The sequence below is a fragment of the Paroedura picta genome, chromosome 11 (genome assembly GCF_049243985.1).
Source record: "Paroedura picta isolate Pp20150507F chromosome 11, Ppicta_v3.0, whole genome shotgun sequence".
NCBI lineage: Eukaryota > Metazoa > Chordata > Lepidosauria > Squamata > Gekkonidae > Paroedura > Paroedura picta.
This window is the reverse complement of record NC_135379.1, coordinates 56,937,047-56,964,833: the sequence shown is the minus strand read 5'-3', so window position 1 is coordinate 56,964,833 and position 27,787 is coordinate 56,937,047. Positions and strand designations below refer to the sequence as shown.

General features: G+C 49.6%; 2 protein-coding genes across 10 annotated transcripts in view; one reads left to right on the top strand and one right to left on the bottom strand.

The window, feature by feature from the left end:
* Positions 1-2,123: 2,123 nt before the first annotated feature.
* On the bottom strand, positions 2,124-26,878 carry BLVRA (biliverdin reductase A). Of its 5 annotated transcripts, none has more exons than XM_077303951.1 (8): positions 26,656-26,756; positions 13,196-13,264; positions 11,533-11,659; positions 9,768-9,887; positions 8,318-8,415; positions 6,598-6,705; positions 5,780-5,951; positions 2,124-2,407 (listed from the first exon to the last, which is right to left on the bottom strand). In XM_077303951.1, the coding sequence occupies exons 3-8, from the start codon at positions 11,649-11,651 to the stop codon at positions 2,134-2,136; spliced, it is 891 nt and encodes a 296-aa protein (XP_077160066.1). In that variant the 5' UTR covers positions 11,652-11,659; positions 13,196-13,264; positions 26,656-26,756; the 3' UTR covers positions 2,124-2,133. The 5 variants fall into 5 exon arrangements, with proteins under 5 accessions (XP_077160066.1, XP_077160064.1, XP_077160065.1 ...); XM_077303949.1 differs by lacking the exon at positions 26,656-26,756 and adding an exon at positions 19,560-19,996; XM_077303950.1 differs by lacking the exon at positions 26,656-26,756 and adding an exon at positions 15,285-15,421.
* Positions 26,636-27,787, top strand: part of COA1 (cytochrome c oxidase assembly factor 1) — a 67,984-nt gene continuing 66,832 nt past the window's right edge. For 3 of the 5 annotated variants that reach the window (XR_013225494.1, XM_077303955.1, XM_077303954.1), the window contains exon 1: positions 26,726-26,879. The gene's annotated coding sequence lies outside the window, so the exon portion shown is untranslated. Of the gene's footprint in view, positions 26,880-27,787 lie in introns of all 5 variants that reach the window. The other 2 variants (XM_077303957.1, XM_077303956.1) reach the window with 2 other exon arrangements.

The following is a 27,787-nucleotide window of genomic DNA, read 5'->3' as shown; positions in this document are numbered from 1 at the left end:
GACTAGATGGACCCTTGGTCTCATCCTGCAGAGCTTTTCTCATGTTCTTATGTCCCTGGCTCTTAGCACCTCTCTCCTTTCACAAATGACAGTGTCAGCAAAAACTTGAACCCTCCTCAGCCCTTTGCTCCATGCCTGAGGTGATCCGCATTACAATTTGAGACTTGTTTGGTCAACTCTGTCCAGTTCTTAAAAGAGCAATTGTGTGACACCGAACAGTTGAAATCACCACAGCTTGACGGCCAGGAGGCCTCAGCAAGGGATATAAAAATCCAATTTATATGGAAATTCACTGACCCTGTAGTCCCCAAGGGATAATCCTTTAGGTCAAATCTGATAGATCCTGGAAATACAAGGGGATACTGCAATACTTAATCCACAATGAATAAATTCCAACCGGGCAAAGAGCAGAAATCTAATTGGACCAGTTCTGCCACTGGACAGGTTAGCCTTTGCCTGTTTCTTTTTAAAGATGAAGTCTGTTAAGAGGTGTTAAAAATGTATAGCATCACAGCAGCAGAACAGGGTTGGGAAGCATAGCTGTGGACAGGCCAACCTGGCGTTCCTGCCCCCTCCAGACCCATCATTGACCATTTTGGGTGGGAGGGGCAGGTTGACATGATCATATCCTATCACCCAATATCACTCTGGTGTATACCTCCTTGCTATATAACCAGGCATGTGTTGGGCTGTTTTCAGCGGACGCATACGTAATTCTGCTCATAAAACGAAGACATTTTCAGACACGAAAATGACTTCCAGGAAAATTGCCCATGTCTGCTAACTAAGTAGGCCTACTCAACATCCTACTGAAGACCACTCAACTGGCTTTACTCCACGGGAAGGGTTCATAGGGCTTTCACTGCTAATCTCTTAAACTGAGGCTAGCTTCAGAGTCACTTTGGTTAATCTTAGATGAGCGGTTCACACTAGATTTAGAAATACGTGACAGATTAAATGACATTATACAATACAATGGCCAGTAAAGGTGGCTTTAAAAACACTGTTAGAAAACCTTTAATCTTTTTATGCATATATTTATTTGTCACATTCCTATGCCACTCCTCCCCGAAAGCTTGGGATGGCTCACAACACTGAATATAATGAGTTAAAGATATCATAGTACTAAAACATTTTGAATATTAATTAAATTATTTTAAATATCAATTCAAATATTAAATTACTATAATTTATTAAGAACCCCACGAGCAGCCCTCCTCTGCCCGGTGGGAGGAGAGCCCTGGGTTTGGAGTATCTGGGTATCTGGAGTGACAAAATTTTCTTTGCAAAAAAGCTCGCATTCATAAGCGTCTATACCAGGGGGTAGCCAAACTGCGGCCCTCCAGATGTCCATGGACTACAATTCCCAGGAGCCCCTGCCAGTGAATGCATTCGCTGGCAGGGGCTCCTGGGAATTGTAGTCCATGGACATCTGGAGGGCCGCAGTTTGACTACCCCTGGTCTACACCAATGGTTCTCCACCTTCCTAATGCTACGACCCTTTAATACACTTCCTCATGCTATGGTGACCCCCAACCATAACATTATGCCAGTGTTCTTTCACAGAAATTAAACCAAAACTGACCAATGGAGTGAAGATCCCTTGTTCATGATTGTATATAAATTAGTTTTTTTCCGGGGTTTCCCAGTTCAGTTCTGCCTCTTGTCCCACCATGCTGATCTCGCTCTTTTCTACTGCTCCAGACAGACAAATGCTCTATCTTGATCTACCCCACAAGGTGTTGTATGGATGGTGCCCCTTCTGGCCAAGCTGCTTACCCTGCCGCTTACCCCTGTGAAAGGGTCGTTTGACCTCCAAAGGGTTCTCAACCCCCAGGCTGACAACCACTGGTCTAGCATGATGGTCTTGCTGCTTTGTCGTGAGTTTTCTGCCAAACTCTCTCTAGTCATCTCAATTCTCATTTCTGTTCTTGCAGTTCCTGGGTACACCAGGCCTGGATTGGGGGCAGAGAGGGCTTCGGGGAGGGGGGGTGATTCTCTCAATGATTTGGAAACACGGCAGTACCAATCCTCTACCAGCTCATCGACTAGAGTCACTGGGGAGCATCGCGTCCCACACAGCATTGTGGGAGTGCAAGGAGCAGGAACTCTACACAGCGAAATTCAAATGTTTCAGGAGTATATTTTGGGTGTCTGCTCACAGAGAGCTTGAATTTCGTTGGCCAGGTCAAGGCACCGCAGAATCCGCCCCTTCTCCTTGGCCAGTTCCTCTTTGGAAACCTGGCCTGAGAGTTTCTTGGCAAAGAGGATGAGGTCTTGCATGAAGAGGCCGACCGCTGCACGGGGGGCTTCCGGGAGGCGTTCCAAGCACTCACTTTTGAAACAGAAATTGATCGTCTTATCACGTTTCATTCCGGGAGCCCTTTCTTCAATCCAAGTCAGAGGCCTACATTTAAAGATAAGGAAAGATTTTAAGGGGGGGGGGGGAGAGGGAGTTGAAAAAACATTATTGTTATTACTATTATTAGAATTATTGCCTGCCACTATCAGCAACTCCGTCTCGCAACAGAATACGCAGTAGTAAAACCTCACATAAAATACACGAAGTTCCAAAAGACTTATTTAATAGAAAGGTGATTTAATAAGATGCCATGGTACCACCGAGATGAAAGATAGAGGGCAACTCTGTCAAGGGCTACTCATCATGACTGAGCAGAACCTCCACATCCAGAGGCACTAATCCCCTGAAGCCAGAGTCAGGAGGCAACATCAGGGGAAGGCCTCTATGGCCTGTTGTTTGGCCATCCAGAGGAACTGGCTAGCCACTGCAGTAGATGGGATGCTGGACTAGATAGACTACTGGTCAGATCCAGCAGAGTTCTTTTTATGTTCTTATACAAAGAAGGTCTCGGCCTCTCTGCCCTGTTGTTGTCCCTCCAGAGGAAATGGTTGGCCACCGTGTGAGACAGGAGGCTGGGCTAGATGGACCCCTGGTCTGATCCAGCAGGGCTTTTCTGATGTTCTCATGAAGGTCTCAGCCTCTGTGCCCTGTTTCTGGCCCTCCAGAGGAACTGGTTGGCCACCGTGTGAGACAGGAGGCTGGACTGGATGGACCCCTGGTCTGATCCAATAGGGATCTTCTGATGTTCTCATGAAGAAGCTCAGAAAAAAAAAGGGAAGCAAAATAATGTAATAATCCTCTCTGTATTATTAGTAAAAATCCAAATAAAGAGTCAATCATAAAGAGTCAACCAAAACAGGATCACCACAGTCTGGGGTTTTCACAAAGTGCCAGTTTGTGAAATCCCCAGACTGTGATGAGCATTTGCCAATGTGATTTACTTATTTAGATTTTTATGCCGCCCTTCCCTACGGCTCTGGGCAGTTTACAGAAAACATTTTGGAACATTTACATGGAACAGTATCAGTATCAATATAACAATATAACAATTCAAACCGGGGCCTTAATCTGGTGCTTTTAACTACCATACCCCACTAAAACTGTGAGGTGGGCCATACAGTGACTGAAGCTATCACCTGTCCCCAGGGCTTGTTGGCACGCTTAGTTGCGTCGTTGGGAGTCAAGGCAGCTCTCCGCTGAGCAGGGTCAACACTCAAGGCCTCTCACTTGCCATGAAAGCCCCTTAGTGGGGTTGCCAGAAGTCATATGTATTTATATGGCATCCCCCCCCTTTAAATGGAACCAGAGTTTAATGGCCCAACAAACGCATGAGCCAGAACTGAAGCCCTGTGTAACAATCTGGCTGTCCTCTGGCCGCTTTGTGATACGATGACAGAAGCACAAATGCACCATCGCCCCCCCCCCGCCCCGAGTTCAAAATACTTCCAAACAATCGGATAGCCTTGGAGGTGTGGAGGATGTATCCCAAAGCACTTTCTCCTCCGTTCCATCAAGGGCACTCCTGCCAAGCTGGTCGAAACCCCAGATTCTGTCCCCGCTGGGCATTTTAAAACCAAACAGCCTGGGTGACATCAGTGGAATTTTCCCAATGGGAAACCTGGCCTGGGGACAGCCTAGACCTGGAATGCTACGGATGCAGCTTTCCACTCTGGGGCCAAGGCACAGAACTGGTCGTCTCCCACATGGGCCAAATGTAAGGGAACAAACCCGGCCGGGGCCCTGTGCACGGCAGCCCGTCTTTCGAGAGCTGCCCTGCAAAAATATGGATTGAAATGAAAAGAATAAAGGACAGATTAAAGTGGACAGCCGTGTTGGTCTGAAGCAGCACAACAAAAATAGAGCCCCATAGCACCTTTAAGACCAACAAAGACTTATTCAAGAAGAAGAAGAAGAGCTGGTTCTTATATCCCGCTTTTCTCTACCCGAAGGAGGCTCAAAGCGGCTTACAATCCCATTCCCTTTCCTCTCCCCACAACAGACACCCTGTGAGGTGGGTGAAGCTGAGAGAGTCCTGATATCACTGCTCGGTCAAAACAGTTTTATCAGTACTGTGGTGAGCCCAAGGTCACCCAGCTGGATGCATGTGGGGGAGCGCAAAATCGAACCTGGCATGCCAGATTAGAAGTCTGCACTCCTAACTACTACACCAAACAAGGCGTGAACATTCGAGTGCTTGCACTGAGTGCTATTTTTGTAAGACTAAAGCAGGGGTGGACAAACTGTGGCCTTCCAGATGTCCGTGGACTACAATTCCCATGAGCCCCTGACAGCATTCGCTCATGAAAATTGCAGTCCATGGACATCTGGAAGGCCACAGTTTGCCCACCCCAGCACTAAAGGATAGCTTGGCTGCTTGTTGCAGTCCCCTAGCGCCACCTCCTGGTACTCTTTTACCTCTTACAAAGAGTTTGCCAGCTGCTGCCAGCTCCCCAGAGAAATACATGTGCAGCCGGGCCCGTGTTTCCAAACTGCCCCTTGCCTGCCCCCTCCTTCCTGGCCCACGGTCCCCAGCCCCACTGATTTCAGGCCTACAGGTGTAGTTTTGCCCTGGACCTATTATCAAGCGGAGATGTTTGTGTTCTTGCCGTTTCAGTTCATGTCCCCCTTCCCAGTTTCAAACGGGGACACATTCATTCCACACACTTCTGCTAGTCCCTATGAACATGTGCATCTTTGGGGCTTTTAGCCTTGGCTTGTGCACTCGAGCATCAACTTCCCCGGCATGTGTGAGGCCAGAATGAATCTTGCAGAAGAGCTGTTATGTCAAGGGAGAGACTCAGTGTTCCCCAATCCCCGGCATGCTGGCAGGCGCAATTGTGCAGGCGTGGCAGCTCCGCACCTGCGCATTTGCGGCCCCTACCACGCTGGCACCCACACCTCCTTCTCCCCCACCCCTGGTTCCCGGGCCTCCTTCTTCCCCCCTGGTCCCCAGCCCGAGAAAGGTTGGAGACTACTGCAAGCGATTGTCCTCCATACAGGTGGCAGAATCCAGCTTCTTTCGGTGCAGCCTCTGGATTGCCCAAGCAGATAATTTTGATTTTTACCCGGCCCTGCATACGATCCCAGTAGGCTGCTGCTGAAACAGTGGAGTTCCTTTGAGAGGGATGCCACACAAGCAGCAGAGAGAGATGCAGTTGTGACTGATCAGTAGGGCTGCCAACCTCCAGGTGAGGCCTGGAGGTCTTCTACTATTACAATTGATCTGCAGACTACAGAGGTCAGTTCCCCAGGAGGAAATGGCTGCTTTGAAGGGTGGACTCCGTTGGCCTTGTACCCTGCTGAAGTCCCTTCTCTCTTCAAACACTGCTCTCCCTCAGCTCCGGCCTGCAAATCTCCAGGTATTTCCCCACCCAGAGCCGGCAAGCCCAGCACGCTCGCAGACTTAAGGCTACCGACCTCTCGTTTGCCGTCTGGAACTGCACCGTCATCCTGGAGTAACTCTTCTCTTTCCGTTCCTCCCTCACGGCAGACACAACACTGAGGTCCCCAAAAAGATCAACCAGCCAAGTCAGGCGAGCAATGCCGCTGAAAGCTGGAAACCCGGAACGCTCTTCATCCAACGGACTGCCTTGAGGGATGAGAAAGAGAGGAGTCAGATGATGCGGTAGGAAGAATGTCTCCCAAAATATCTTTGGGCGACCTGAAGAACTCCCTATGTTCTGGTCTACTCACCCAGCAGGAGGACTTTGGACTGCAATGGTTTCATGGCCTGTTCTATGGGAGGCAGGGTTCACTCAACTAGAGTCCCTAACATGATCTTCCAATTGTATCTCTAGAGCTGTTAACAAGCACATACTTCCTCCAAACTCTCAACGTCTCAAGCTCTAGATGAGATATAACTAGAATTCTGGTGAAGATTTTTTATTTGAAAGCAGCGTTTCCGGAAACTGTTTAATTCTTGATGACCTGGCCATAAGGGAGTTCTTGATAAGCAAGTTAAAATTGGAACTACCACAAAATAAGCCTTTATTGGAACTACCACAAAATGGAACTTGCATTCTACATTTGCCTGTCATGGTGTGGTCAATTTATTTTTGTGATTCCCACCTGGCCGTGGCAACGCTAGGAAACAGGCCGACTGGAGGAACACCCAGGTAACCAGGGACTACCTAAGGCTTATCCGTTCCGGGGGAAACTGATAAATGGATGGATTCACTGGCCACCCATCCCACTGCCAATTCCTTCCAGCAGGCAGAGTCCCTTGAGCAACTGACCTGTGAAGTGCAGGGTCCCCTTCACCAGCTCCTTCCCCTCCACCTCTTTCTTCAGCAGCTTGTACTCCTCTGTGAGGAGTTCGATATGCTCCACATGGAGGACTTTACCTGACATTGAGGAGGGAAAGAGCAGATGGAGAACGGGGTTACAGACTGTGCCAAGGGAGGATCGAAAACCATAAAAATTCTTAAGAACTGGAAAGCAGTGCGGGATGCCAGACTCCCATGAGATAAATGTTCGTGTCTTCTTGCCCTGCAAGTAATCAAGCCACTAAAATCCTCCCTAGAAAAAGGAACAGGAGGCTGCTGCAAACCAGTTCGTGAAGGCTGACTTCACCCATGGCTGCCTCCTCTTCCCTAATGTCTTGTTGATGAGCATAATGCCCCGCCCTGATCAGAGGGCAGTACCCTTCTGGGCCTGTTGGGCCACCAGCGGCCTGGGAGAGCACTGTGGGATGCAAGGGACTCCTATGGGACATGGGACTTAAACAGTTCCACGCCAATTAAGTTCCGCAGGGACTGCAAAATGGAGCTCTTCCACCAGGCGTTTGGTTGAGGCTGAGCAAAGGCCCCGGGGTATATGATCGTGCCACCACCCCTCCGCCCCTTGTGCCTGGGCCTGGTATTAGGCCGGGCTTGGATGGATATCTATCCCTTATCCTTGTTCCATCTGATTATACGTTGCTATAACCCTACTATTATGAATAGATAGGGAAAACTGAGTCGTTATTACCGCTGTCTTAACTCTTAATTATTGTCACTGCTATTTTTATTGATGTTTTATGGAGATTAATTTAACTGTATGATTGTGGGGATTTTATTGCATGTTAAGAATATTGAGATTTTTAGATATCTTATGTGATGTTTTTATATGATGTGAACTGCTGCGAGCCAGCTTGCTAGGAGCAGTGGTAGAACTAGCTAGCCAGCTAGTTAGCAGATAGATGATAGAGGATGGATGGATAGAGAGAGAGAGAACGCAAGAGAGAAAGAGAGAGAGCACAAGAGCGAGCAAGATAGACACAGAGATGCAGAGAGAGAAAGAAAGAGAGAGAGAGACAGATTACTCACAAAGACACAGCATTTTAAGTGCTGTGGGGGCTGAGGCAGTAATGCTGACCAAAATTCTCCTGCCTATACACAACTATCACAACTACAAGGATTTCTTTGCATCTGTGATTGTGATGCCTTCAGATATGCACTTTGTCAGATGTAACTCTGCATGGAAGAAGATCTGGGAGGGAAAGGGTTAAGAGAATTCTCCCATGCAGGGACCCTTGGAAGTTGTCTCTGCCCCCTCCTCGGTTAGATCTCAAGCCTTTTTGGCCCTTGCTGGCCTCTTTTCTTCTTCTCTCTCTTACCTAGGCTTGGAGGGGTAGCAAGTTACCTTTTCTGAAGTTAATCTGTTTGCAATAAATTACATGTGCCTAAGTGAATATGCCACGGAAGACGTACTTTTATTTTCGTAAGTAAAATTTCTTTCTCCTGTTACCACTGGAGTCATAGCATCTTTGTAATTTGTTTGAGCAGAGTGTTCCCCCTGACCAGGAAATGTGAAGGACTGGGCATACTGTGTAAAGGTTGTGTGCTTCCAAGGCAAATGGCGTTTAAAAAAAAACACATTTCACCCAATACTTTAACGACACAGCAGCAGAATCAGGGTAGCAAATCACCCTTAAAAAAAAAACCCAAACTGGAGGTTTGATTGCCCGCCAATTACCTTTCTGATCCGCCATCTCCCAGAGCTGATGCGCTGTCTTTGCACAGAGTGCCATAGGGTACTCGACGAGGACATGTTTCCCAGCCTCCAGGAACATCCTTGCAGAGGAGAAAGGGACACATACCACACTTACTCCTTGCTCTTTTTTTGAAATGCCCTGGGTGCTAAAGATTGGGGGACCCCAAATAATTCTTGGTGGTTTATCAAAACGACAGTTCCTTGAATTCTGTGTGTAGGACATGATTTTCCAATTGGTTTACAATTCAGCATGTCTTTAGCTGACTGCAGGGAGTGTTCCTAGGTACTTAGGACCATTTCACATTTGATATTCTCAAGCCCAAGAAATACAAGTTCCTTAACAAACTGAGAAAGGCGCACACCGGTATTTTGGGGTTTCTATGTGAAATATACAGAAAGGTGATCAAAGAAAGATCAGACTTTTTTGCCAAGCTCAAAAAAGGCAAATAAACATTTCTTATCTCTTCTTTTTATATATATATATGTATATATGTATATAAGCACAACCAGAACGGCCTCCAGATTGAACCGTTTTCAATTGGGTTTTCCTCAGTGGTTGTCAAGTTTTCCTTTTAAATTATATATATGTGGCCTTTGGCTCTCAGGTTTGGGGAGTTCTAGTCAAAAGACTAGGGGAAGAGTCTTTTGACTAGACCTCCCCAAACCTGAGAGCCAAAGGCCACATATATATAATTTAAAAGGAAAACTTGACAACCACTGAGGAAAGCCCAATTGAAAACGGTTCAATCTGGAGGCCGTTCTGGTTGTGCTTATATACATATATATATATATAAAAAAAAAGAAGAGATAAGAAATGTTTATTTGTATTCATTGTGAAATTGTTTAATATAGCCCGGGATAGGTTCTGTTTTCTGTTGCAATAATTTTGAACCGTCCCCTTTTTTTTCGTGGTAAGCTCAAAAAAGGGACAATTTAAATGGGCCACGAGAATGCTTGAGGGAGGCCTGTATTTAGTACCTGAGTATCTCCTCTTGTTCTAGGACGGGGTAGTCAAACTGCGGCCCTCCACATGTCCATGGACTACAATTCCCATGAGCCCCTGCCAGCAAATGCTGGCAGGGGCTCATGGGAATTGTAGTCCATGAACATCTGGAGGGCCGCAGTTTGACTACCCCTGTTCTACGATATTCAACTGTAATGTATCGGATTGGGATCTGGAAGACTCAGGCTTCAATCCCCTGTCTGCCATGGAAGCTTGATGGGTGAACCGTGGGTCAGTCACACACTCACAGCCAAACCTACCTCGCAAGAATGTTGTGAGAACAAAATGGGTAAGAGAATGATGCAAGCCACGGAGGAGAATGGAAAAGTATAACTAAGTGCATAACATAATAATAAGATATGCTCTGGGGTTTGGGAGAGCAAATTAACACTTTGATGGGGTTCGGAGGAAACTGAATAGGCGCGATACCTGATGCTCTCCTCGTGGTTTCTGTTATCAGTGCTGATGATGGCAGCCTGGACCTCCTTGCTGTCGAGAGCTTCTTGCAGACTAACTTGGTTGACGAGCTGAACATCACCTAGCGGCCTCCTAGATTAGCAAAAGCAAACAAGAATCCATGCATGCACCCCACGAATTTCCGGTTCTGCAGAAGGAGCATGCAAAGAAAAAAACGATGGACCCTAGACCGAAAAGCAGAGCTGAAAGAGAAGAGCTGAATATGAGCCCCCCCCCTTTGCCTTCTCCCCCCCACACTGAGGGATGTCTTGGGAAGTTTCGGACCACTTCAACCAGGAGCAAAGTATTTACCACCCAAGCCCAACCTGCTTTTAAGGAGGAAGAGAGATAGACGAGAATTCCAAAATCTGTTTCCCACCAGACTCCACCCCACACATTCACAATAAGCAAGCTTCTGAAATCAGGATGCGTGTTTACTTTCGGCATCTGTGAACATTAGCTCTGGTGCGGCCACTGGGAATGCTGTGCCATGCAACACACGTGGTCGCCACAGGCAGAATGGGCTTGGGACAGAGCATGTGCCCACAGCTCATGTTAGGTCTGAGGAAAATACACCCTTCTCTGCTTCCTGTTTCTCAGCTGGCCAAGGCCAGGACCAAGGGACCCAACAATGCCTGGTGCTGAGTTTTCACAACTGGGGCACTGATGCCACCTCCCTCCCCCACATAAAGCCCCAGGAGGGGGAAATTAAGCCCGGAGCCTGTATTGCGTTAACCTCATGAGCAAGTTTGGCCCCAGTGGGCTTCAGGCTTGTGTTTCTCAAAAACCCCGTATCACACCACAAACTGCTTTGGAAACTGAGCCAAAAATCGAAGCCAGTTTATAATGGTGGGGAAGAATTTTTTCTTGTTTATTGTTTAAAGGGCATAAGAAACCCTACATGAATCCGTCATATGAACCTAAACATTTCTGTGGGTTGGATTCAGCCACCTTCTGTGCTGGTGGTAAAAGAAAGAAGATGTCCTCTGTGACCAGCCCAAGCAAGTGAGAATCATGGAGCCCACAAGTACAAAGGCCGCGAGAGATGGAGGCAAGAGTATTGCGTGAGACGGTATAAAAGGTGGCTGGATCCAACCCACTGCATCCAAGCTCTTCTTCACTTGCCTTGCAAAGAACAGAGCAACCAGCTCTCCCACAAGTCATGCACAGATGCGTTTCTCCTAGGAGAAGCTTATACCCTTAGGGCCAAGGGTCACACGCATTTACGCCAGGACAAAATGGAGTCTGCAAATTCTGTTTGACACGTTTTTCCAGGGGAAACAGATAAAAGTAAATTTGCAAAAGAATGCTGTTTGGCAGGTGGAGTAAGGAATTCAGGACCAAGACACTGCTTTGCATTAATATTGTTAATTCTTTGCTGGGTTGGCTCCTAGGCCACCTCCTAGATAGAACGGTCGTGGAAAATGCCATCCACTCACAGCTGACTTACGGCGACCCCGTTGGGTTTTAAAGACAAGGGAAGATGGTTTTGCCATTGCCCGTCTCTGCATAGCAACTCTTTACTTCCCTGGTGGCCTCCCGTCTGAGCAGTGACCAGGGGCGACCCTGCTTAGCTTCTGCTATCGAGATCAGGCCAGCCTGAGCGATCCACATCAGAGTGGATCTCAAAGCATTCATAATGGACCTTAAATCAGCCAGCTTAGTGCTGGAATGCTCCCAACTTGAAGGTATTAAGAACAGTTGTTGAACTTCTTGCATAAAGCCCATCTTATCTTACCTAGAGACGAAGCCCACGAGTTTAATATGCTCTGCAGGGCTGGAGGGCAAAGGATTCAGCAAGTCTCGGATCCGCACAGATCCGGCAATCCCCACCCCGACAACCACGGCCCCAAACATCGCCCGGCCTGTGTGCAAGGGGAAAAACAGGAGAGATGTCAGGAGCACAACTCTGCTTTCGCCAGGACGTCCACGTTGTTCCAGAATGCACCCTTCATGGGAGACCTCGTGCCGCCTTGCAAGGCTGTCAGAGGCCAAAGTTCCCTTCCCTTTCTCATTTCTAGCTTAGAAGCCTGCCTTATCCTGCTAAGTCAGGGATATCAACGTGTATGGCCCGGAGGCCAGAATTGGCACACCCATGGCTCTTATCTGGCCCGCCAGCCACTGCTGTGAAGGGGGGTGGTGGAAGGCCACTCTGCAGGGGAGCAGGGACACGTGGTAAGATGGCTGTAGGTGAAGCTGTCAAGAATTAGTAAGGAATGGCTAGGGAACAGGACTATGAGGTTAAGGTAGAACAGTGTGTGTGTGTGTGGGGGGGGAATGGCAGCAAACCAATTTGTATGTATGGTGTCCCTTGGGGGAAAAAAACTAGTTTGCAAAGGATTAAATACATTTATTGGGGCTTGGGTGGATTCTCCAGTAAATCAACTCCTTACACTCCAAGGAATCAATTGCTTTTGTGGGTATTCTGAGTTAAAAAAGAATGTCGTTCCTTAGGTTTGCATGTGTCACATATAATATTTATATCTCCAGCACCTGTCATGGCCTGACAAAGGAACATTGGTGTCAGACCCGGCCCTCATAACACATGAGTTCAACACCTGAGTGATATGGAGGATAATGCTTCACAGCAGCTGCACATGTACAGCTTGGGGCAAAACGGCCATGCGTATGCACAACAGGATCAATCACCCGTTACACATCCTCTGTAATATATTTCTGCAATCCAGAGGGGGGAAATGTCCTGTGCCTTTAAGAGAGGCTTCATGTATGGAAGTAAACAGTGGAAGCTTTTCATGGCATGTCGTAAATAGCTTCCCATGGAGCCTCTCTTAAAGCGACAGGACCTTTATATTCTCATTTTGCCAGAAGACAGAAGGCGGGTGCAGGCAGTCCAAAGGTAGCAGTAGAGCAGGGGTAGTCAAACTGCGGCCCTCCAGATGTCCATGGACTACAATTCCCATGAGCCCCTGCCAGCGAATGCTGGCAGGGGCTCATGGGAATTGTAGTCCATGGACATCTGCAGGGCCGCAGTTTGACTACCCCTGCAGTAGAGTGAATGGAACCAAGAATGAGCCTGGGAAGGGGGGGGGGGGGAAGACACACTGTGAGGAAAGACATATAATTGTGCAATCCTAAACAAAGCCAAACCTAAGTCCACTGAGGGCCCCTGGAAGTAGCATCCCTCACTGCTTGGCAAATCATTTGCAGCTTTCTCCACCCTGCCTGCATCCCAGAGATAAGGCCCGCATGTGTGCAGCCGTTCCAGATAAGGACGAGTGTCAGCTAAGTGCCTGGTTGCTGGGCAGAAAAACTGACTGGGGCGTCAAACAGGAGGACAGCTCTCGGGTGAAATCGGAACAAAACAACAGCAGTGCCTGGGAAGCATGCCTCATTTTGTTTGGCTAAAGAGCAATTTGACTCGTTGCTGTTTTTAACTGTACCTTCTTCTTCTTCTTCTTCTTCTAAAAGCTGGATCTCTGCTCCACCCAGTAACTGCTAAAGTCTGGCAGCTGCAACACAAACAGGAAATGTCTCAACTGAAGCACGTTTGGTCACACTAAAGAAACCCCTTCTTTAACAAGGCAAAGATTCAGGAAATACTGTCAATTGAGGGGGAAGGAGAAAATGCAGGCATTTCCAGCAAAGCAATGTAAAACGTTCTTGAGAAGCATAAGAGTAATGGAGAATTTGTGTCCCGCACCCAAAATAAAAGAGACTGTAGCCATGCGGCATGACCGTATAAGTCTACAGCTAAGCACACAGTGCCTGCTCAAAATCCCCTGCCCCAGAGAAGTTAAACTGGCTTCAACCAGAACCAGGTCTTTTCTGGTCTGGTGCTGGGTTGATGGAACGCTCTCCCAGGTGAGAACAGGGCCCTGTGGCAACACCTGCAAGTCAGAGCTGTTTCCCCAGCCCTATGACAGAGGCCTCTAAAGACCACCAATGAGCTGACCTCCCTACCTGAACATAAATGATAATACCAGCACACCTACTCAGGGTTACCATCCAAGCACCCCATCACCCCCTACCTCTCTATCAGAGAGAAGGCAAGGAGCTCCGATCGGTTCTAAGGTCAACTGGATGGTTCTAAAAGGTTTTATTAGAAGGTATATGTTGTAAGCCGCCCTGAGCATGCAAAGAAAAGTGAGAATAAATAAGAGTGGAACTAACTGGAGTTTCTGAAACATTTTTGAAGTATGCCCCATGCAGAAGGCACTACACTAACCTCACTGGGGTGTGATCACAGCCATAATCCCTGTGACGAGATCACGGTTTCCGAGGAAGATCCATAGCTGCCAAACCAGCTGGAGCTGATGAAAAGCACTATGCACCCCGGAGACCGGAGCGTCCAGCTGTAAGCCAGGATCCACTGGCACCCCCAACTATGAGCCTGCTCCTTCTAGGGGAGTTGTGACTTGATAGCACTTTACACATATGCACCGTGGTTACAGTAGGCTAGGCTCCGAGGGGCCTGGGTTCAAATCCCTACTCAGTCATGGAGTTCACTCCATGAGTCTGAGCCGGTCTTTCTTTCCCGGGCTAAGCTACCGCACAGGGTGATTGTGAGAGCAAACCGGGGAAGGAATACACCATGGACCGCGTTCCAGGCAAGAAGGGCAGAATAGAGAAGTAACAGGTCGTGTCTATCGGATCAGGGAACATACCCACATCTCTTGCCATTTGGACAGTAATGCAATTATTAGTATTGACAGGTAGGGACAAATCCTCCCCGGGTGCAGTCCTGATTTCTCCTCCTCTGGGAAGCAGGATATGGTGGTCCACAGAATTCTAGTATGCTCAGCCTCATACCCACAAACTCATCCATGTCTGTACTTGGTAGCTGGGAAGACAGGTGGGAGGGAGCACTGATCCACAGTCACCTTATTTGTCTTGCCGTTCTGATGCATGCAATACTTTGGGGATGGAGAACGAACGGAGCACTCTTGATGGCAAGGAAATACCGCCCCTTTCAGATACGGGGGAAGCCCATTTGGAAAACCTGCTAATGCGCCCAGGGAGAAATGGGGTCATCTGTACAATTAAGTCAGTGTGCCTATACACAGTTACTCGGGAGTAAGCCCGACTGAAGGACAGGGACCTGCTAAGTGACCTAACAGGTAAGACTCACTGGGATTCATTCACACACACCACTTCGGTTGTGCGGCCCATCTCTCCTGAACCGGCAGCTCCCAGCCATGGGTGGACAGCTCCTCTGGAGGAAATGGCTGTGATGGAACAGAATTGAAATCTGACCTCCCCCGAGACCAGAAAACAGCAACGCAAATTTCAAAACAGTCTGAAATAGAAATCTGGTCCCGTGTGGAATCATGCAAGGTTAGCAGCCAGAAAGCATTCATTACTGGTTATCCCAGAGACCTCAAGCAAAGGATTTCTGCTTAATTCAACCAGAAAAAGAAATGTAGAAAACACACACCACTGCCTGCTGGATCTCCCTGCCCCGTGACATTCCCTCATTGGTCTGTGCCTCCTGCCTACAGCCAGAGGACAATCCACCCCCCCCCCCCCGACCTTCTTGGCTTTCTCTTTCCATCAATCAGGACTTCCTTCTCCCGGGCATCTGCTTCTGCCAGTTCATTGTTGAGGCTCCCGGATCCCAACCTGCGCTTTCAGGCACTCTGCAGGGACTCTTGCCTCTCTGCTTCACTATCTCCAACTCTCCTTCCTGGCCTTCTCCTCCCTTTGCCTTGCCAGCAGCCACGCCTCTGCCCTTTGCTTTCTGCCAAAAACTCAGATATATTCCAAAGAGAAATGCAAAGCATTTCTCCCTGCCCAACCAAGCTAAAATAGATGGAGGGAGGGGGGTAGAGAGACTCTACCGTTTGTCAGGATCCTAATGTTGACATCTTTGCCCCTGAGCAGTCTGGATTAACATTCTGAGCCTACAGGGTGAAACGTGTAGGGACTTCGTAAGGGAAATCTATTACTTCTCACATGGTATATTTCCTTTTTCTTCTGCTGTTCAATAAAACAGCATTTTATGCCTTCTTTGCCATGCAATAAAACAGCATACTGAACCAACGGAAAGAATGACAAGGCCTTAGATCGAACATTAAATCACCTGTCTATGCTCACCTGGACCCCTTCCCCCACCCCATCTCCTCCTTTCATGTGAACTGCATCTTTATATCACCTTCCCTCCCATAAAACTCAGTTTGTGCATTCCTTCCAAACAACGAATGCAGACCACAGTCCATTATGCCTAAAGCATTCCACTGCCTGAAGTTAGATTTTTCCCTTCTTGAAGCATTGCTGGTTTCTTGCTAAATGTTTCTTTCCTGTACCCGTATAGCAGTGGCTCTCAACCTTCCTAATGCTACGACCCTTTAATACAGCTCCTCATGTTGTGGTGACCCCCAGCCATAAAACAATGCAAGTGTTCTTTCACAGAAATTACAGCGAAACTGACGAATGGCCTGAAGATCCATTGTTCAGGATTATATCTAAATTGTTTTTTCCCCCCCTGGGGCTTCTCAGTTCAGTGCTGCCTCTTGTCCCACCATGCTGATCTCGCTCTTGTCCGCTGCTCCAGACAGATGAACGCTCTATCTCAATCTACCCCGCAAGGCTGTTGTATGGATGGTGCCCCCCCCCCCCGGCCAAGCTGCTTGCTCTGCCGTGACCCCTGTGAAAGGGTCATTAAACCCCCAAAGGGGGCCTGATCCCCAGGTTGAGAACCACTGCTGTAAAGGATTGCATTTGTTAACTATCCCAGGAGGCTGCTAATTAAATGTCTGGGTTTAAAGTTGTAGCCACTTAATTGTGGCAATTATCACTCCCTCCCCCCTTCTTCTTTTTTTCTTTTTTTGCCCATATAACAATAATAGCTTAAGGAACTCTGTGGGTTGACAGAAGATTTGCTAAAGGCCCAAAGCGTTCATTGTTCTCCCAACAAAGCATAGAGTTCCAGGCAAGAATACAGGGCTGCTCAAAATATGGGATCCCCCCCTTGCTTGTTGGTTAAACCAGCAGTGCTCCAATCCCTCACAGCTAACTAGATTCCCTTTCCTCCCCTCCTCATGGTTTATAAGTGGACTCTTTGAACAAAGCCCTCAGACAGACGTACGTGGCCATGTAACTGTACCCAGTGATTTAAGCTCCTATTTCTCGCCTGCCTAAGCTACCTTTCACTGGTTGTGCCGTTTTATATTTATTACAGGCATCAGAAGCAAACAGGAATGCCAGGCAAGCTAACTCTACACCACAGCCTTACTCCTGGCGTGTGGAAACTCACGGGAGCCTATAAATCAACGTTGTTTTAATAAGCCATGTGACGCACAGCCAGCCACATCCCCCAGAGGCTGATCCCACTGCAGTGCCCCCCCCCCCAGAATGCATGTTCCTCCAGCTGCCTGTTAAGGGCGTGTCCATTCAAGGGATTTAAACTAAATTAAGAAGACAGACTGAAATATCAGGACTACTTGAGAGGAGGAGGAAAAGGAGAAGGGGGTTGGCATCTTTTCTTTACCCAAAGGAGTATCAACATGGCTTACAAGTGTACACCCTTCCTCTCCCCACAACACACACCTTGTGTGATAGGTGAGGAAGAGAGTTCTGTGAGAACTGTGCCTGGCCCCAAATCACCCAGTTGGCTTCAGGCAGAGAGGTGAGAAATCAAAACCTCTCTCCACTGGACTCCTGCTGTGTCATCCCCCCCTTCTTGAATGGGATTGGATGCTTGAGAGAGAGTGGGCGTTTTCCCCTTCTGTCGGTCACAACTACTCAATTTTATTCAATTTTATTCTCACTACAGCCCTGAGGTGGGTTGGGCTGAGAGAATGTGATTGGTACAAGGTCACCCTACAGGAGAGTCTGGCTCATGGGAATTGTAGTCCACGGACATCTGAAGAGCCACAGTATGGGCACCCCTGCCCTAATCTGGTACACTTAAGCATCTATGTAGCCAAAGAAGCTTTGCCACAGCTTTGCTTTCTTCCTCTTGACGCCAGCCATAACTATCATAGGTGCACATAATATCACTGGTAGAGTTTTTTGCAGGGTTATGGTCCTAGAAACTCCCTCCTGATTGTAGGCCCCGCTGGCCTGACCTGGATAATGGGCAGACCTGCCTAGGATGTCAAAATAATTGCATATAATTCCAGATAAACTGTAATGAGTGTCAAGAACGGCCCAAAATATGTAAATCTCTTCTGAAATTTAAAAGGGTGACATGTTTTTAAATAAAGCCCTAGAAATACACTCTCAACTGCTCCTGATTGCTTTTCAAGCATGCCTGTTTTCTTTAATTAAAAGTTCTATTATCACGACTAAATTTTCAATTCTGTACAGGGCAATCTTGGGCACATTTTCTCCAGCCTAAACCCATTGAAAACTGTGAATTGAGAGAGGAAGACCCTGTTATAACTGAAGAAGAAGAAGAGTTGGTTCTTATACACCGCTTCTCTCTACCCGAAAGAGTCTCAAAGGGGCTTACATTCACCTTCCCTTTCCTCTCCCCACAACAGACACCCTGTGAGGGAGGTGAGGCTGAGAGAGCCCTGATATCACTGAAGAAGATGAAGAGTTGGTTCTTATGTGCCGCTTTTCTCCACCCAAAGGAGTCTCAAAGTGGCTTCCAAGTGTCTTTTCCTCTCCCCACCACAGGGGTGTTTGAGGGAGGTGAGGCTGAGAGAGCCCTGAGATTACTGAAGCAGCAGCAGAATAGTTGATTCTTATATGCCGCTTCTCTCTACCCAAAGGAGTCCCAGAGCAGCTGAGAGAGCCCTGATATTCCTGCTCGGTCAGAACACCTTTATCAGTGCTGTGACGACCCCAAGGTCACCCAGCTGGCTGCATGTGGGGGAGTGGGGATTCAAACCCAGCTTGCCAGAGTAGAAGTCCGCACTCCTAACCACTACACCAAACTGGCTCTCAGTTTATATATCTAGACTTCACTTATATCCCACCTTTCTCCCCATCGGGGACCTCAAGCACCTTACGTCCTCCTTCTCATCCCCATTATACCCTCATGCCACCCTGTGAGCTAGGTTAGGCTGAGGGAGTGTGTCTGGCAGGCTTCCATGACAGAGCAGGGATTCGAACCTGGGACTCCTAGGTTTTAGCCTAACAGTCCTCATGAACGATTCATATCCAGAAGTAGCAAATTCTTGAGGGGGGTGCTTGGGGACAACCCTGGGTAAGACCTCATCCCTGATGCTCAACTAAAGTTTTGTGAACTCCTGGGGTTTCTTGATGGCCCAGGAAAAGTTTCATTAATGTTAATTATTGTTAATATATTTCTAAAATTTGTTATACATTTATTGGGTGATAGGACCATATATGATCACGTGAACCTGCCTCTCCCTCCCCAAACGGCGAGTGATGAGCCTGGAGGGGAGGGGGGCTGTGCAGAGCTCTGCTTCCCGACCCTCTTCTGCAGGATCCTGCCACTTCTGGGGTCTCCCGAAGCCTGAGGGATGTTTCAGGGTTTCACTGCAGTACAAGAAAGCTGAGAAAGGCTGCCCTGGGGCTTGGCCCTCCAAGACGACTAACTGGTCGGCCGCCAAGGCTCACGCGGGAACCAGCGCCTCCGCACGCGCTTCCCCGGGCCTCTCCTTTAGCAGCCACGACGGGGCACGTGCAGATCTCCCCGCTTGCGGACACTGGCGACCTTAAGCCGTGCGCAGTTTTCCAAGGGGATCCAGTCTGGCCTCCCATCCCTGGCAAAAGGCTAAGAAACAGCGGTTTGCTCGTTCATGCGTGCATGCCCTTGCATTGGGCTTCTCTCCCCCCCCCCCCCCCCGGACTGCTGCTGCTGCTGCTGCTGCTGCTGCTGCTTCTTCTTACCCCTTCCAAATGTCCTCTCCAAGGTCCACCGCCTCCCGTGCAGTCTCCGGGGCGGAGGGCGAGCTGCTCAGAAGTTGCTCAGCCGGTGGGGGAGTTGCTCAGCCGGCGTCCGGGCAGCCCGCGGCCGAAGGACACGACGCAACCCCGGGAGCTCCTTCGCGACCTCCTTCGCAGGAGCTTCGGCGGCTCCCGGCTCCCTTCGCCAGCTGCGAAACGGGACGGGCGGTTTTGCAGCGGCGTCCGCCCAGCGCCAGCGCAGAGCCCAGGTGAGGAAGGCGGGCGGCCGCTAAGGCCAGCCGGCAGCGAGGAGAGCAAGCAGGAAGGCTTGCGGCGAGGGGGCGCGGCTCTCCCCGCACTGCGCTGCACTTCGGGGCCCTTTGCAGAGCCCCCGGCAAGGACTCCGCCGCTGCTGCCCTCCCCGCGCGGCTCCTCCAATGCCCAGGCAACGGGGCGGGGCCGGAGGGGAGGGGCCTGAAGCGGGCGGGACCGCCCCCTTGGGAATGACGCACCAGATGGGCTGGGCTGGCCTGGGCCAAGTCAGAGTTCACCTGACTGCAGGTGGGGTGGGGGCCGAATAGGAGTTAATGGCAGAGGCCAAATGGGGGGGCGGGGTTGTTGTTTCTGTGCCACCTCCTTGCAGGGAGCGACGCTTGCATGGAAATGCCGGAGGAGTCTGCAGTTCCTGCTGTCTTCTGCCTCAGAAGATCCCCTCCTGGAAAGACTGAGGCTTCCCTCTGTCTCCTCTTGGCCTTCCACGTTACCTTAGCGATGCTGCATAAGTGTTGCTTTAGGATGCTTTGGGCTGATCCTGCATTGAGCAGGGGGTTGGACTAGAAGTATGGCCCCTTCTATGATTCTGTTCTACCCCAAGGGCAGCTCAAGCCAGCCCTCCAGACACCCCCCCTCCCCGCCAGGGATGACAGGGGGGGGGGCGAGAGGCTCAGGAATCAGCCCTCCTTGGGGGTTTAACTTACTTTAGCCCATACTCACTCCCCCTGCCCCCCAAATCTGACTCCCTGGCCAACCAGACATGGTCTTTGGAAGAGGGTGGTTAAGGACAGGACAGCAGGGAAGGAGATGAGGCCTCAATCAGGAGCAAGGGAAGCCTTCCCTTCAAGAGTCAGCCCCTCCTCTTGTTTTGTGGGTTACCACAGCAACACCTGGAGGATCAGATTCTCCCCAGTGGAAACTCCGGAGCCCATGGTGATGCTGGCCTGGAACCTGGGCACGGTCGACAGTTGGGAGCCTAGGGCCAAATTGTCCTTGGATGCTTTAGCTTTCTACACAGCAGCTCGATATTTCAGCATCTTGTTTTGTTTTGTTTTTAACCCCCCCCCCCATCCACCCCCAGTTATGACTGGGAAATCAGTAAGGACTTTGCCCTCCTTTTCTCTTTGATCTGGGGCAATCACCCTCCTTTTCTCTTTGTTCCCAGCTTCTGGTAAATCAAGCTAGACTGCCCCCTGACCAAGGAGCCCTATTCTTTGTTGCAATCTGTAATAAAGTACCTGCCATTTGTGGAACCCTTCAAAAACGTACATTAAAGTAAACCTGCTGGACCAGACCATGAAGGCCCACCCAGCTGAGGATCCGGTTTCCAAAAGAGACTAGCCAGATCCCCCTGAGGGAGCCAGCAAGCAGGGCAGAGAAAGGAGAGCCGTCTCTGTTCTTTCTCCATAGCATTTTGCACTCAGAGGAAGCAAGGAAGGTCACAGGTAGTACCGTTGATCCAAAACACAGTGGGGAGACAAAGGTGACTCATAGGACACATTCAACTGAGTAGCCGTGTTGGTCTGAAGTAGCACAATAAAATCGGAGTCCAGTGGCACCTTTAAGACCAACAAAGATTTATCCAGTGCGTAAGCTTGACTGAGGAAGAGAGCTTGCACTCGAAAGCTCACGCCCTGAATAAATCTTTGTTGGTCTTAAAGGTGCCACTGGACTCTGATTTTATCATAGGACACACTTAGGGAGGACAGCTTTCAGGAAGGGCCTGGAGATCTTCCAAAATTACAGAAGACCTCCAGTCTACAGAGATCAGTTCCCCTGGAGAAAATGGATGCTTTGGAGGGGGGACTCTATGGAATCAGCTTCTGCAGAGGTCCCTCCCCTCAGGTAACACCCCCCAATCTTCAGGAATTCCCCAACACTATGGGCCTTGCTCAGACCTTGCAAATGGTGGAGCATGACTTCCTTTATAGAGTCAGTCCATCTCTTGTTGGGGCTCCGTCTCTTCCTCCTGCCTTCCACATTTCCTAGTGTTATTGTCTTTTCCAGTGAGTCTGGTCTTCTCATGATGTGACCAAAGTACGGTAGCCCCAGATGAGCCATTGTAGCTTCTAGAGCAGGGGTAGTCAAACTGCGGCCCTCCAGATGTCCATGGACTACAATTCCCATGAGCCCCTGCCAGCGAATGCTGACAGGGGCTCATGGGAATTGTAGTCCATGGACATCTGGAGAGAGATCAGGCTGGATTTGATCCACACCGTTACAGCACAAAGGGCAGTGCATCAGATTGCAGAGGATTAATCCTGCACCTTTGCGGGTTCCCATTCTTGGTGGATGGAGTTAATTGGATGGGTGCCCTGGGGATTTTCCATCAGACAGCCATCGTGGGCATGCAGGGAGGCTTCTGCTCACAGCTAACATTAAGCTCACAAACCACCCAGGAGCCAGCATTTAATTCTCCAAATGCCTTTCCTTTGCGTCCGAGCCTCTTGCCTTTGCAAACGCCTGCTTGCGTCAGACTTCTCCTTGGGAGGGTCTACACCCCCCACCCCCAAGAAGGTCTGGATACTTTAAATTACAGGTAGGTCCTACTTTGTTCAATACAGTAAAATTTCACAAATATGACAAGAAGCTTAACATTTTACACGTTATGTTAACCAAGTTATAAATGATGTATTTTATGCAATGAAAGCAGCCAAAGAGGCTCAAGCTGGATCTGTTGCATATAGTTCAATCTCTCTCCATGACAATCCCCCACCAGGAACTGGGGAGGAGAGCAAGGCATTCCCCCTCCCTGCTTCAAAATTTCCAGAAACTTTGTCACATCTCTCTGCAAAGAGCATTGCTCCGTGATTGTAACAGACAAGGCGGATAGTGACCTCCGTGACAAAGGAACAGGATGGGTTTCCCAACACGAGAGTATTTATTGGCCGTGTCCCACAATTCCTTTACAAATAGAAAAAGGTGCATGTTGTGCCCTGCCCCTGAAGTTTTGTGGGTGGAGCCAGGAGAGGACACAGTTTAGGGAGGGGGCATGGAGTAATGCTAAGGTCTTCCCATGCAGCATTTTCCTCCAGTGGAAATCTGCTGTAGCCTTGGGAGATCTCCAGGCCCCACCAGGAAGTTCACATCTTTACTCCACACCGAGGCCGAACCCAAAACGAGCCTCCTCCTTTTCCTCTAGAACAGGGGTAGTCAAAGTGCGGCCCTCCAGATGTCCATGGACTACAATTCCCATGAGCCCCTGCCAGCCTTCGCTGGCAGGGGCTCCTGGGAATTGTAGTCCATGGACATCTGGAGGGCCGCACTTTGACTACCCCTGCTCTAGAAGATACAGGGCATGCAATCCTGTCACCTTGTGCAGCAACACATGGAAACGGATGCTGTGGCAGAATCGGGGCAGAAGCAAATTAGTATAGAGAAGGCAGTTGTGCACATTTGCGCCTGTGAATAAAATCTCCCTTCCAGCCCTCAAACCCGGTTAAAAAGCTGTGGACACCCATATTAAACTCCATCGCCCGAGAGAAGCATCAGGCCCACCGTCATAAAGACCTGCAACCTGGTTTTCGGGTCCAGAGCAGGCACTTTGTCTGGGACCAGGATTTGTACCACGAGTGCCAGGGGATAGCGTTACAGGACTGGCTGTACTTGAAGCAGGGATGGCCGGAAAGCTTGCCCCTCTCGCCCTCCCAGTTGTTCAAAGGTGGAATGCAAGACCGGGACAATTGAGTTAAATAGTTTAATTTGATGTTCCTTTTAGCAAAGCAGCTGCAATTGGCCTTCAGGGGACATACGGAGGTCACACAGCCCTGCCTCTTAACACAATTGCAAAGTCTTGACACTGACCGAGTATGAAAGGTCTTGTGTTGTAGAATTGCTCACAAGACAGAGACCAAAGGGTTGTGTGCGGCGGCATCCAAATTGGCTTTTCCCGGCCGACGCAGCCAGAGGAGGGGAGGCGCAGACACCAGTGCATAACTCGGTGCACACATGGAGCTCCACGCCTGCGTGTGTGCAACGAGTTATGTCCTGGCACCCGCGCACCCCCCGCGGCGTGGTGCTGGCTGCTTCGGCCTGGAACGGTTGATTCGGCTGCCTCTGCACACAGCCCTACCAAACAAGGTGTGCAGTACATAGCTATGGGCCACTTATCTTATAATGCAAATGAAAGCACATGGAGGGGCTTTCACAGGGAATGAGTTAGAACCCATGCTTGTGCTACTGATCCTGACTGGTAACAGTTCTCCTTCCTCAGCCATTTTGGAGAAGAAAGGGGGAGGAGGGGAAGAAGGATCACCGTGAAAAGCTCCATCCAGAACTTATGAGCATTCATTGGAAAGTCAGTTTACAGAGGCTATGGGGACAGGGAGATCTGACCCATCGGGTGCCACGAGGGTTGCCAACCTACAGGTGGGACTTCGAAATCTCCAGGAATTACAATTGATCTCCAGGTAACAGAGATTAGTAACAGAGATGGCAGTTTTGGAGGGTGGACTTTGAGGCACTGTACTCTGCTGAGTTCCCACTCCTCTGCAGACCCCACCCTCCCCGGGTCCCACCCCCCTAAACCTCCAGGAATTTCCCAACTGGCATCAGCAACCCAACCTAGGTGTATACAAAGGCATATCCGGGGATTGCCAGCTTCTGGCTTGGGTCCTGAAATCTCCCACAACGGCAGCTGATGGCCAGACAACAGAGATCCCCTCCTTTGCAGAAAATGGCTGCTTTTTCGGGTGGACTCCTGTGAAACAGTGTCCCTCCTCAGATCTCCAGAGATTTTTGAACCCAGGGCTGGCAACCCTAGTACAGGCACAGGGTTCTGTGCACAGCCAGTGGAACTGAATTAAAGCCAGACTTAAACCACTTCACCACAGCCTCATAGCTGGAACACGGGTCACACAGTAGTCAATTGCTCTGACCGGGATAATTTTGGAAAATGCAGCCGCCAATTGCAGCGAACGGAAGAATGTGCTCATGGGAGCCAGACGGAAATGAAGGCCAAAGCCACTGCGGTGTTAGGTTGCAGCATGAGTCACTTTGAGCATGAGTCATGCGGCAAGCGCACACTGACCTGACTTCTCTCAGGGCAGTTCTCACATTACTTCTTACTAACGGATGGATGAAGACAGATAAACAGAATCCTAGCATGAGGACCAGCTCGTTTTACAGGATTAAAAAAAACCCCCAAACAACTGGAGATGCTGGGGATTGAACTGGAGGCTTATGCATCCAAAGCACCTGCTCCATTTGTCGGTAGGGACTCTGGAAAGTAAAGAGAACTGGCTCCAGGGTTCAATTCTATGCTTAGCTCCGTTTAAAGAAAAGGCATAAGCCAACTGTGAGACAAGAACCTGCCTGAGCAGAGCTGGACCACAGTGTCACAACCAGCTCACTCTCCAGTATTTTGGTTTCATAGATGGCTGACCACAAAAGGAGGGACGATATTTTTGCCCCGGAACATTGTAAGGAGGATAGGAGCTGGATGGCCATGCACAGCAGCCGTGTCCACCCTCAGCCACAGTGAAACCACCCTGTTAAGGGAGTCTCCAGGGGTAGTCAACTTGTGGTCCTCCAGATGTCCATGGACTACAATACCCATGAGCCCCTGCCAGCATATGCAGGGGCATTGTAGTCCATGGACATCTGGAGGACCACAGGTTGACTACCCCTGTGTTAAGCAACATCATCACCCACGAGTGCTGATTGCCCCCCTCCCCATTTTGGCCACTCCTCTGAGCAATGGCATGTAACAGGAGTTGAAGTCAGGAGGTCTCTCACCCCCAGGGGGAGCTAGTGACCCCTATTTTATTGTGACAAATTGCCAATTCCCAGATTCCAGCCACCTGAAAATGGACACCCACCGAGATAGAGTTTTCATGCGGTGGACTGTGGACTCCAAGAGCCTAAGGCAGAGGTGCTCCCTGTCTATTACAGCAGGGGTAGTCAACCTGTGGTCCTCCAGATGTCCATGGACTACAATTCCCATGAGCCCCTGCCTGTATTACAGGGTCATCCCTGAGAAGAGCAATTCCAATCTGCTGATGATCCCCAGCCCCAAAGAAGTGTGTTCAGCTTCGATCAGAGCCAGGGCCAAAAAATAGTGCAAGGAGCTGCCCGTGGAGATCCAGGCCCTTTCGGAACCACCACAGTTCTGGACCTGTAAAAACATGGTTGAGGCCAAAACTTTCAAGCAAAACATCAAACTGGGTTCTCCGTTTCCTCCTTTCTCCTCCCACACCAAGAGAAATATTAGATCTGAAAATTGAGCAATCCTAATCCTAACCCTTTGAGATCTGGCCCAGGCTGTGTCTCTGCCTGCCCTCCTCCCTTCCCTCCCCCTCGCTGTATTTTAAAAAAATGGTTGGACATGATTGCATTACAATGCAGTTCCAAAGTAGCACAAGCACAACACCCCCCCCCCCACACACACACACGCACACTCCTCCTCCAGCAAGACTGAAAATTCAACAGAACACTTCTTTTTCAATTTCATGCAGGGGAAATGTTAATTGCATCCTGCAGCCTCCCCCCTTCTCCAAGTGCAAAAGAAGAAGAAGAAGAAGAAGCCATGTTTATGTTTCAATGCAGGAACTTCCTAAAGAAACACCTGAGCTTTCGTTTTTTTGTTTTATAAATCACATGCACTATAAGGGGGAGAAAAGGGGGTAGGCAACAGAATGTTTTGACTAAGCACTTAAAACACGCTTTTAAACTTAAAACAAAGCATACTTAAAACAAAGGTACAAGCAGGCACCATTTCCCCCCAAACTGTCTTGGAATGCGCCTTGCTCCAGGGAGGCGGGAGCGCTTGGATACCTTTCCCACGGGAAGGGGCGGCAGGGTGGCGGGCTTGCCCAGGTGAAATTACCTCGCGGCCAATAGCAAGCGCCCGGTTTGAACTGCGCGGCGGCTTCTCCTTCTTCTCCTCCCGGGAAAGCGAGCTCGGATTCGGCTTGCGCAGGAGGCGGTGTCGGGCAGGAACCGGCCTCCCTCTTCCGCTCGATAAAGTTGCTGTTGAAGGCAACATGGCTGCGCCCAGGGCTGAGGCGTGAAGCGTCCCTTCTCGGGCTGGCATCGACTCCGGGGCGCCGGGTGAGTGGCAGACAAAAAAGGATAGGTTCAGATGGGTCGCCGTGTTGCAGCACAGTGAAATCAGAGTCCAGTCGCACCTTTAAGACCAACAAAGATTGATTCAAGGCGTGAGCTTTCGAGTGCAAAGCACTCGAAAGCTCACGCCTTGAATCAATCTTTGTTGGTCTTAAAGGTGCCCCTGGGCTCTGATTTTATTGCGAGACAAAAAGTGGAGTGGCCTGCTGGGGCCTGGAGACGGCGGGAGGCTTCTTGGGCTTGCAGTCCTCTGGCGCGCGATCCAAAAGGGTCACCCTCGTTGCGCGTTTGGCGAGACTCGGGGAAGGGCAGCGCAGCGTTCTCAAGGAGGAAAGGAGCAAGGGTTTGGGGATGACCGAGGGGTGTCTGCAAAGGCCACCTCTAAAGGAGATCAAAATCCCTCTGAGGGTGGGAGGGAGGCTTTGGTCTTGAGATGGAAGAAGTTCTCACCGTCTTGATCTCAACGCTCTAGGGCAGGGGTAGTCAACCTGTGGTCCTCCAGATGTTCATGGACTGCAATTCCCATGAGCCCTTGCCAGCAAACTCTGGCTGGGGCTCATGGAAATTGTAGTCCATGAACATCTGGAGGACCACAGGTTGACTACCCCTGTCCTAGGGCAAGGGTCCCCAAGCTTTTGGCACATGGGGGTTGCATTAGTGTGCCTAAGAAACAGTGCTTTTTTTTTTCCTGAGAGGAGATGAGGTCTTGGCGGGAAGGGGTTGCAGCCAGGAACACCCTGTGCAATCTGGAAGGACATCGGTGGGATTGCAGAAGGTAGAGCAAAAAGCTTCTTTGGGAGTCTTGCTGTCAGGCTGAAGTTCACTCGGTTGAGCTTTGGCTATGTCAGGAGAACCTGGGGAAGAGGGCCTGGAAGCAGTAAACTCTTACTCGG

Bases quoted from the DNA above. Each gene is read 5' to 3' on its own strand.
- BLVRA (XM_077303948.1), bottom strand. From the start codon at position 26,862: ATGCCAGCCCGAGAAGGGACGCTTCACGCCTCAGCCCTGGGCGCAGCC. The intron at 6,706-8,317 runs GTAATTGGCGGG...CCTCAATGTCAG, and splicing joins GGAGATGGCGGATCAGAAAG to GTAAAGTCCTCCATGTGGAG. The intron at 5,952-6,597 runs GTCAGTTGCTCA...TCATCCCTCAAG, and splicing joins GGGGACCCTGCACTTCACAG to GCAGTCCGTTGGATGAAGAG.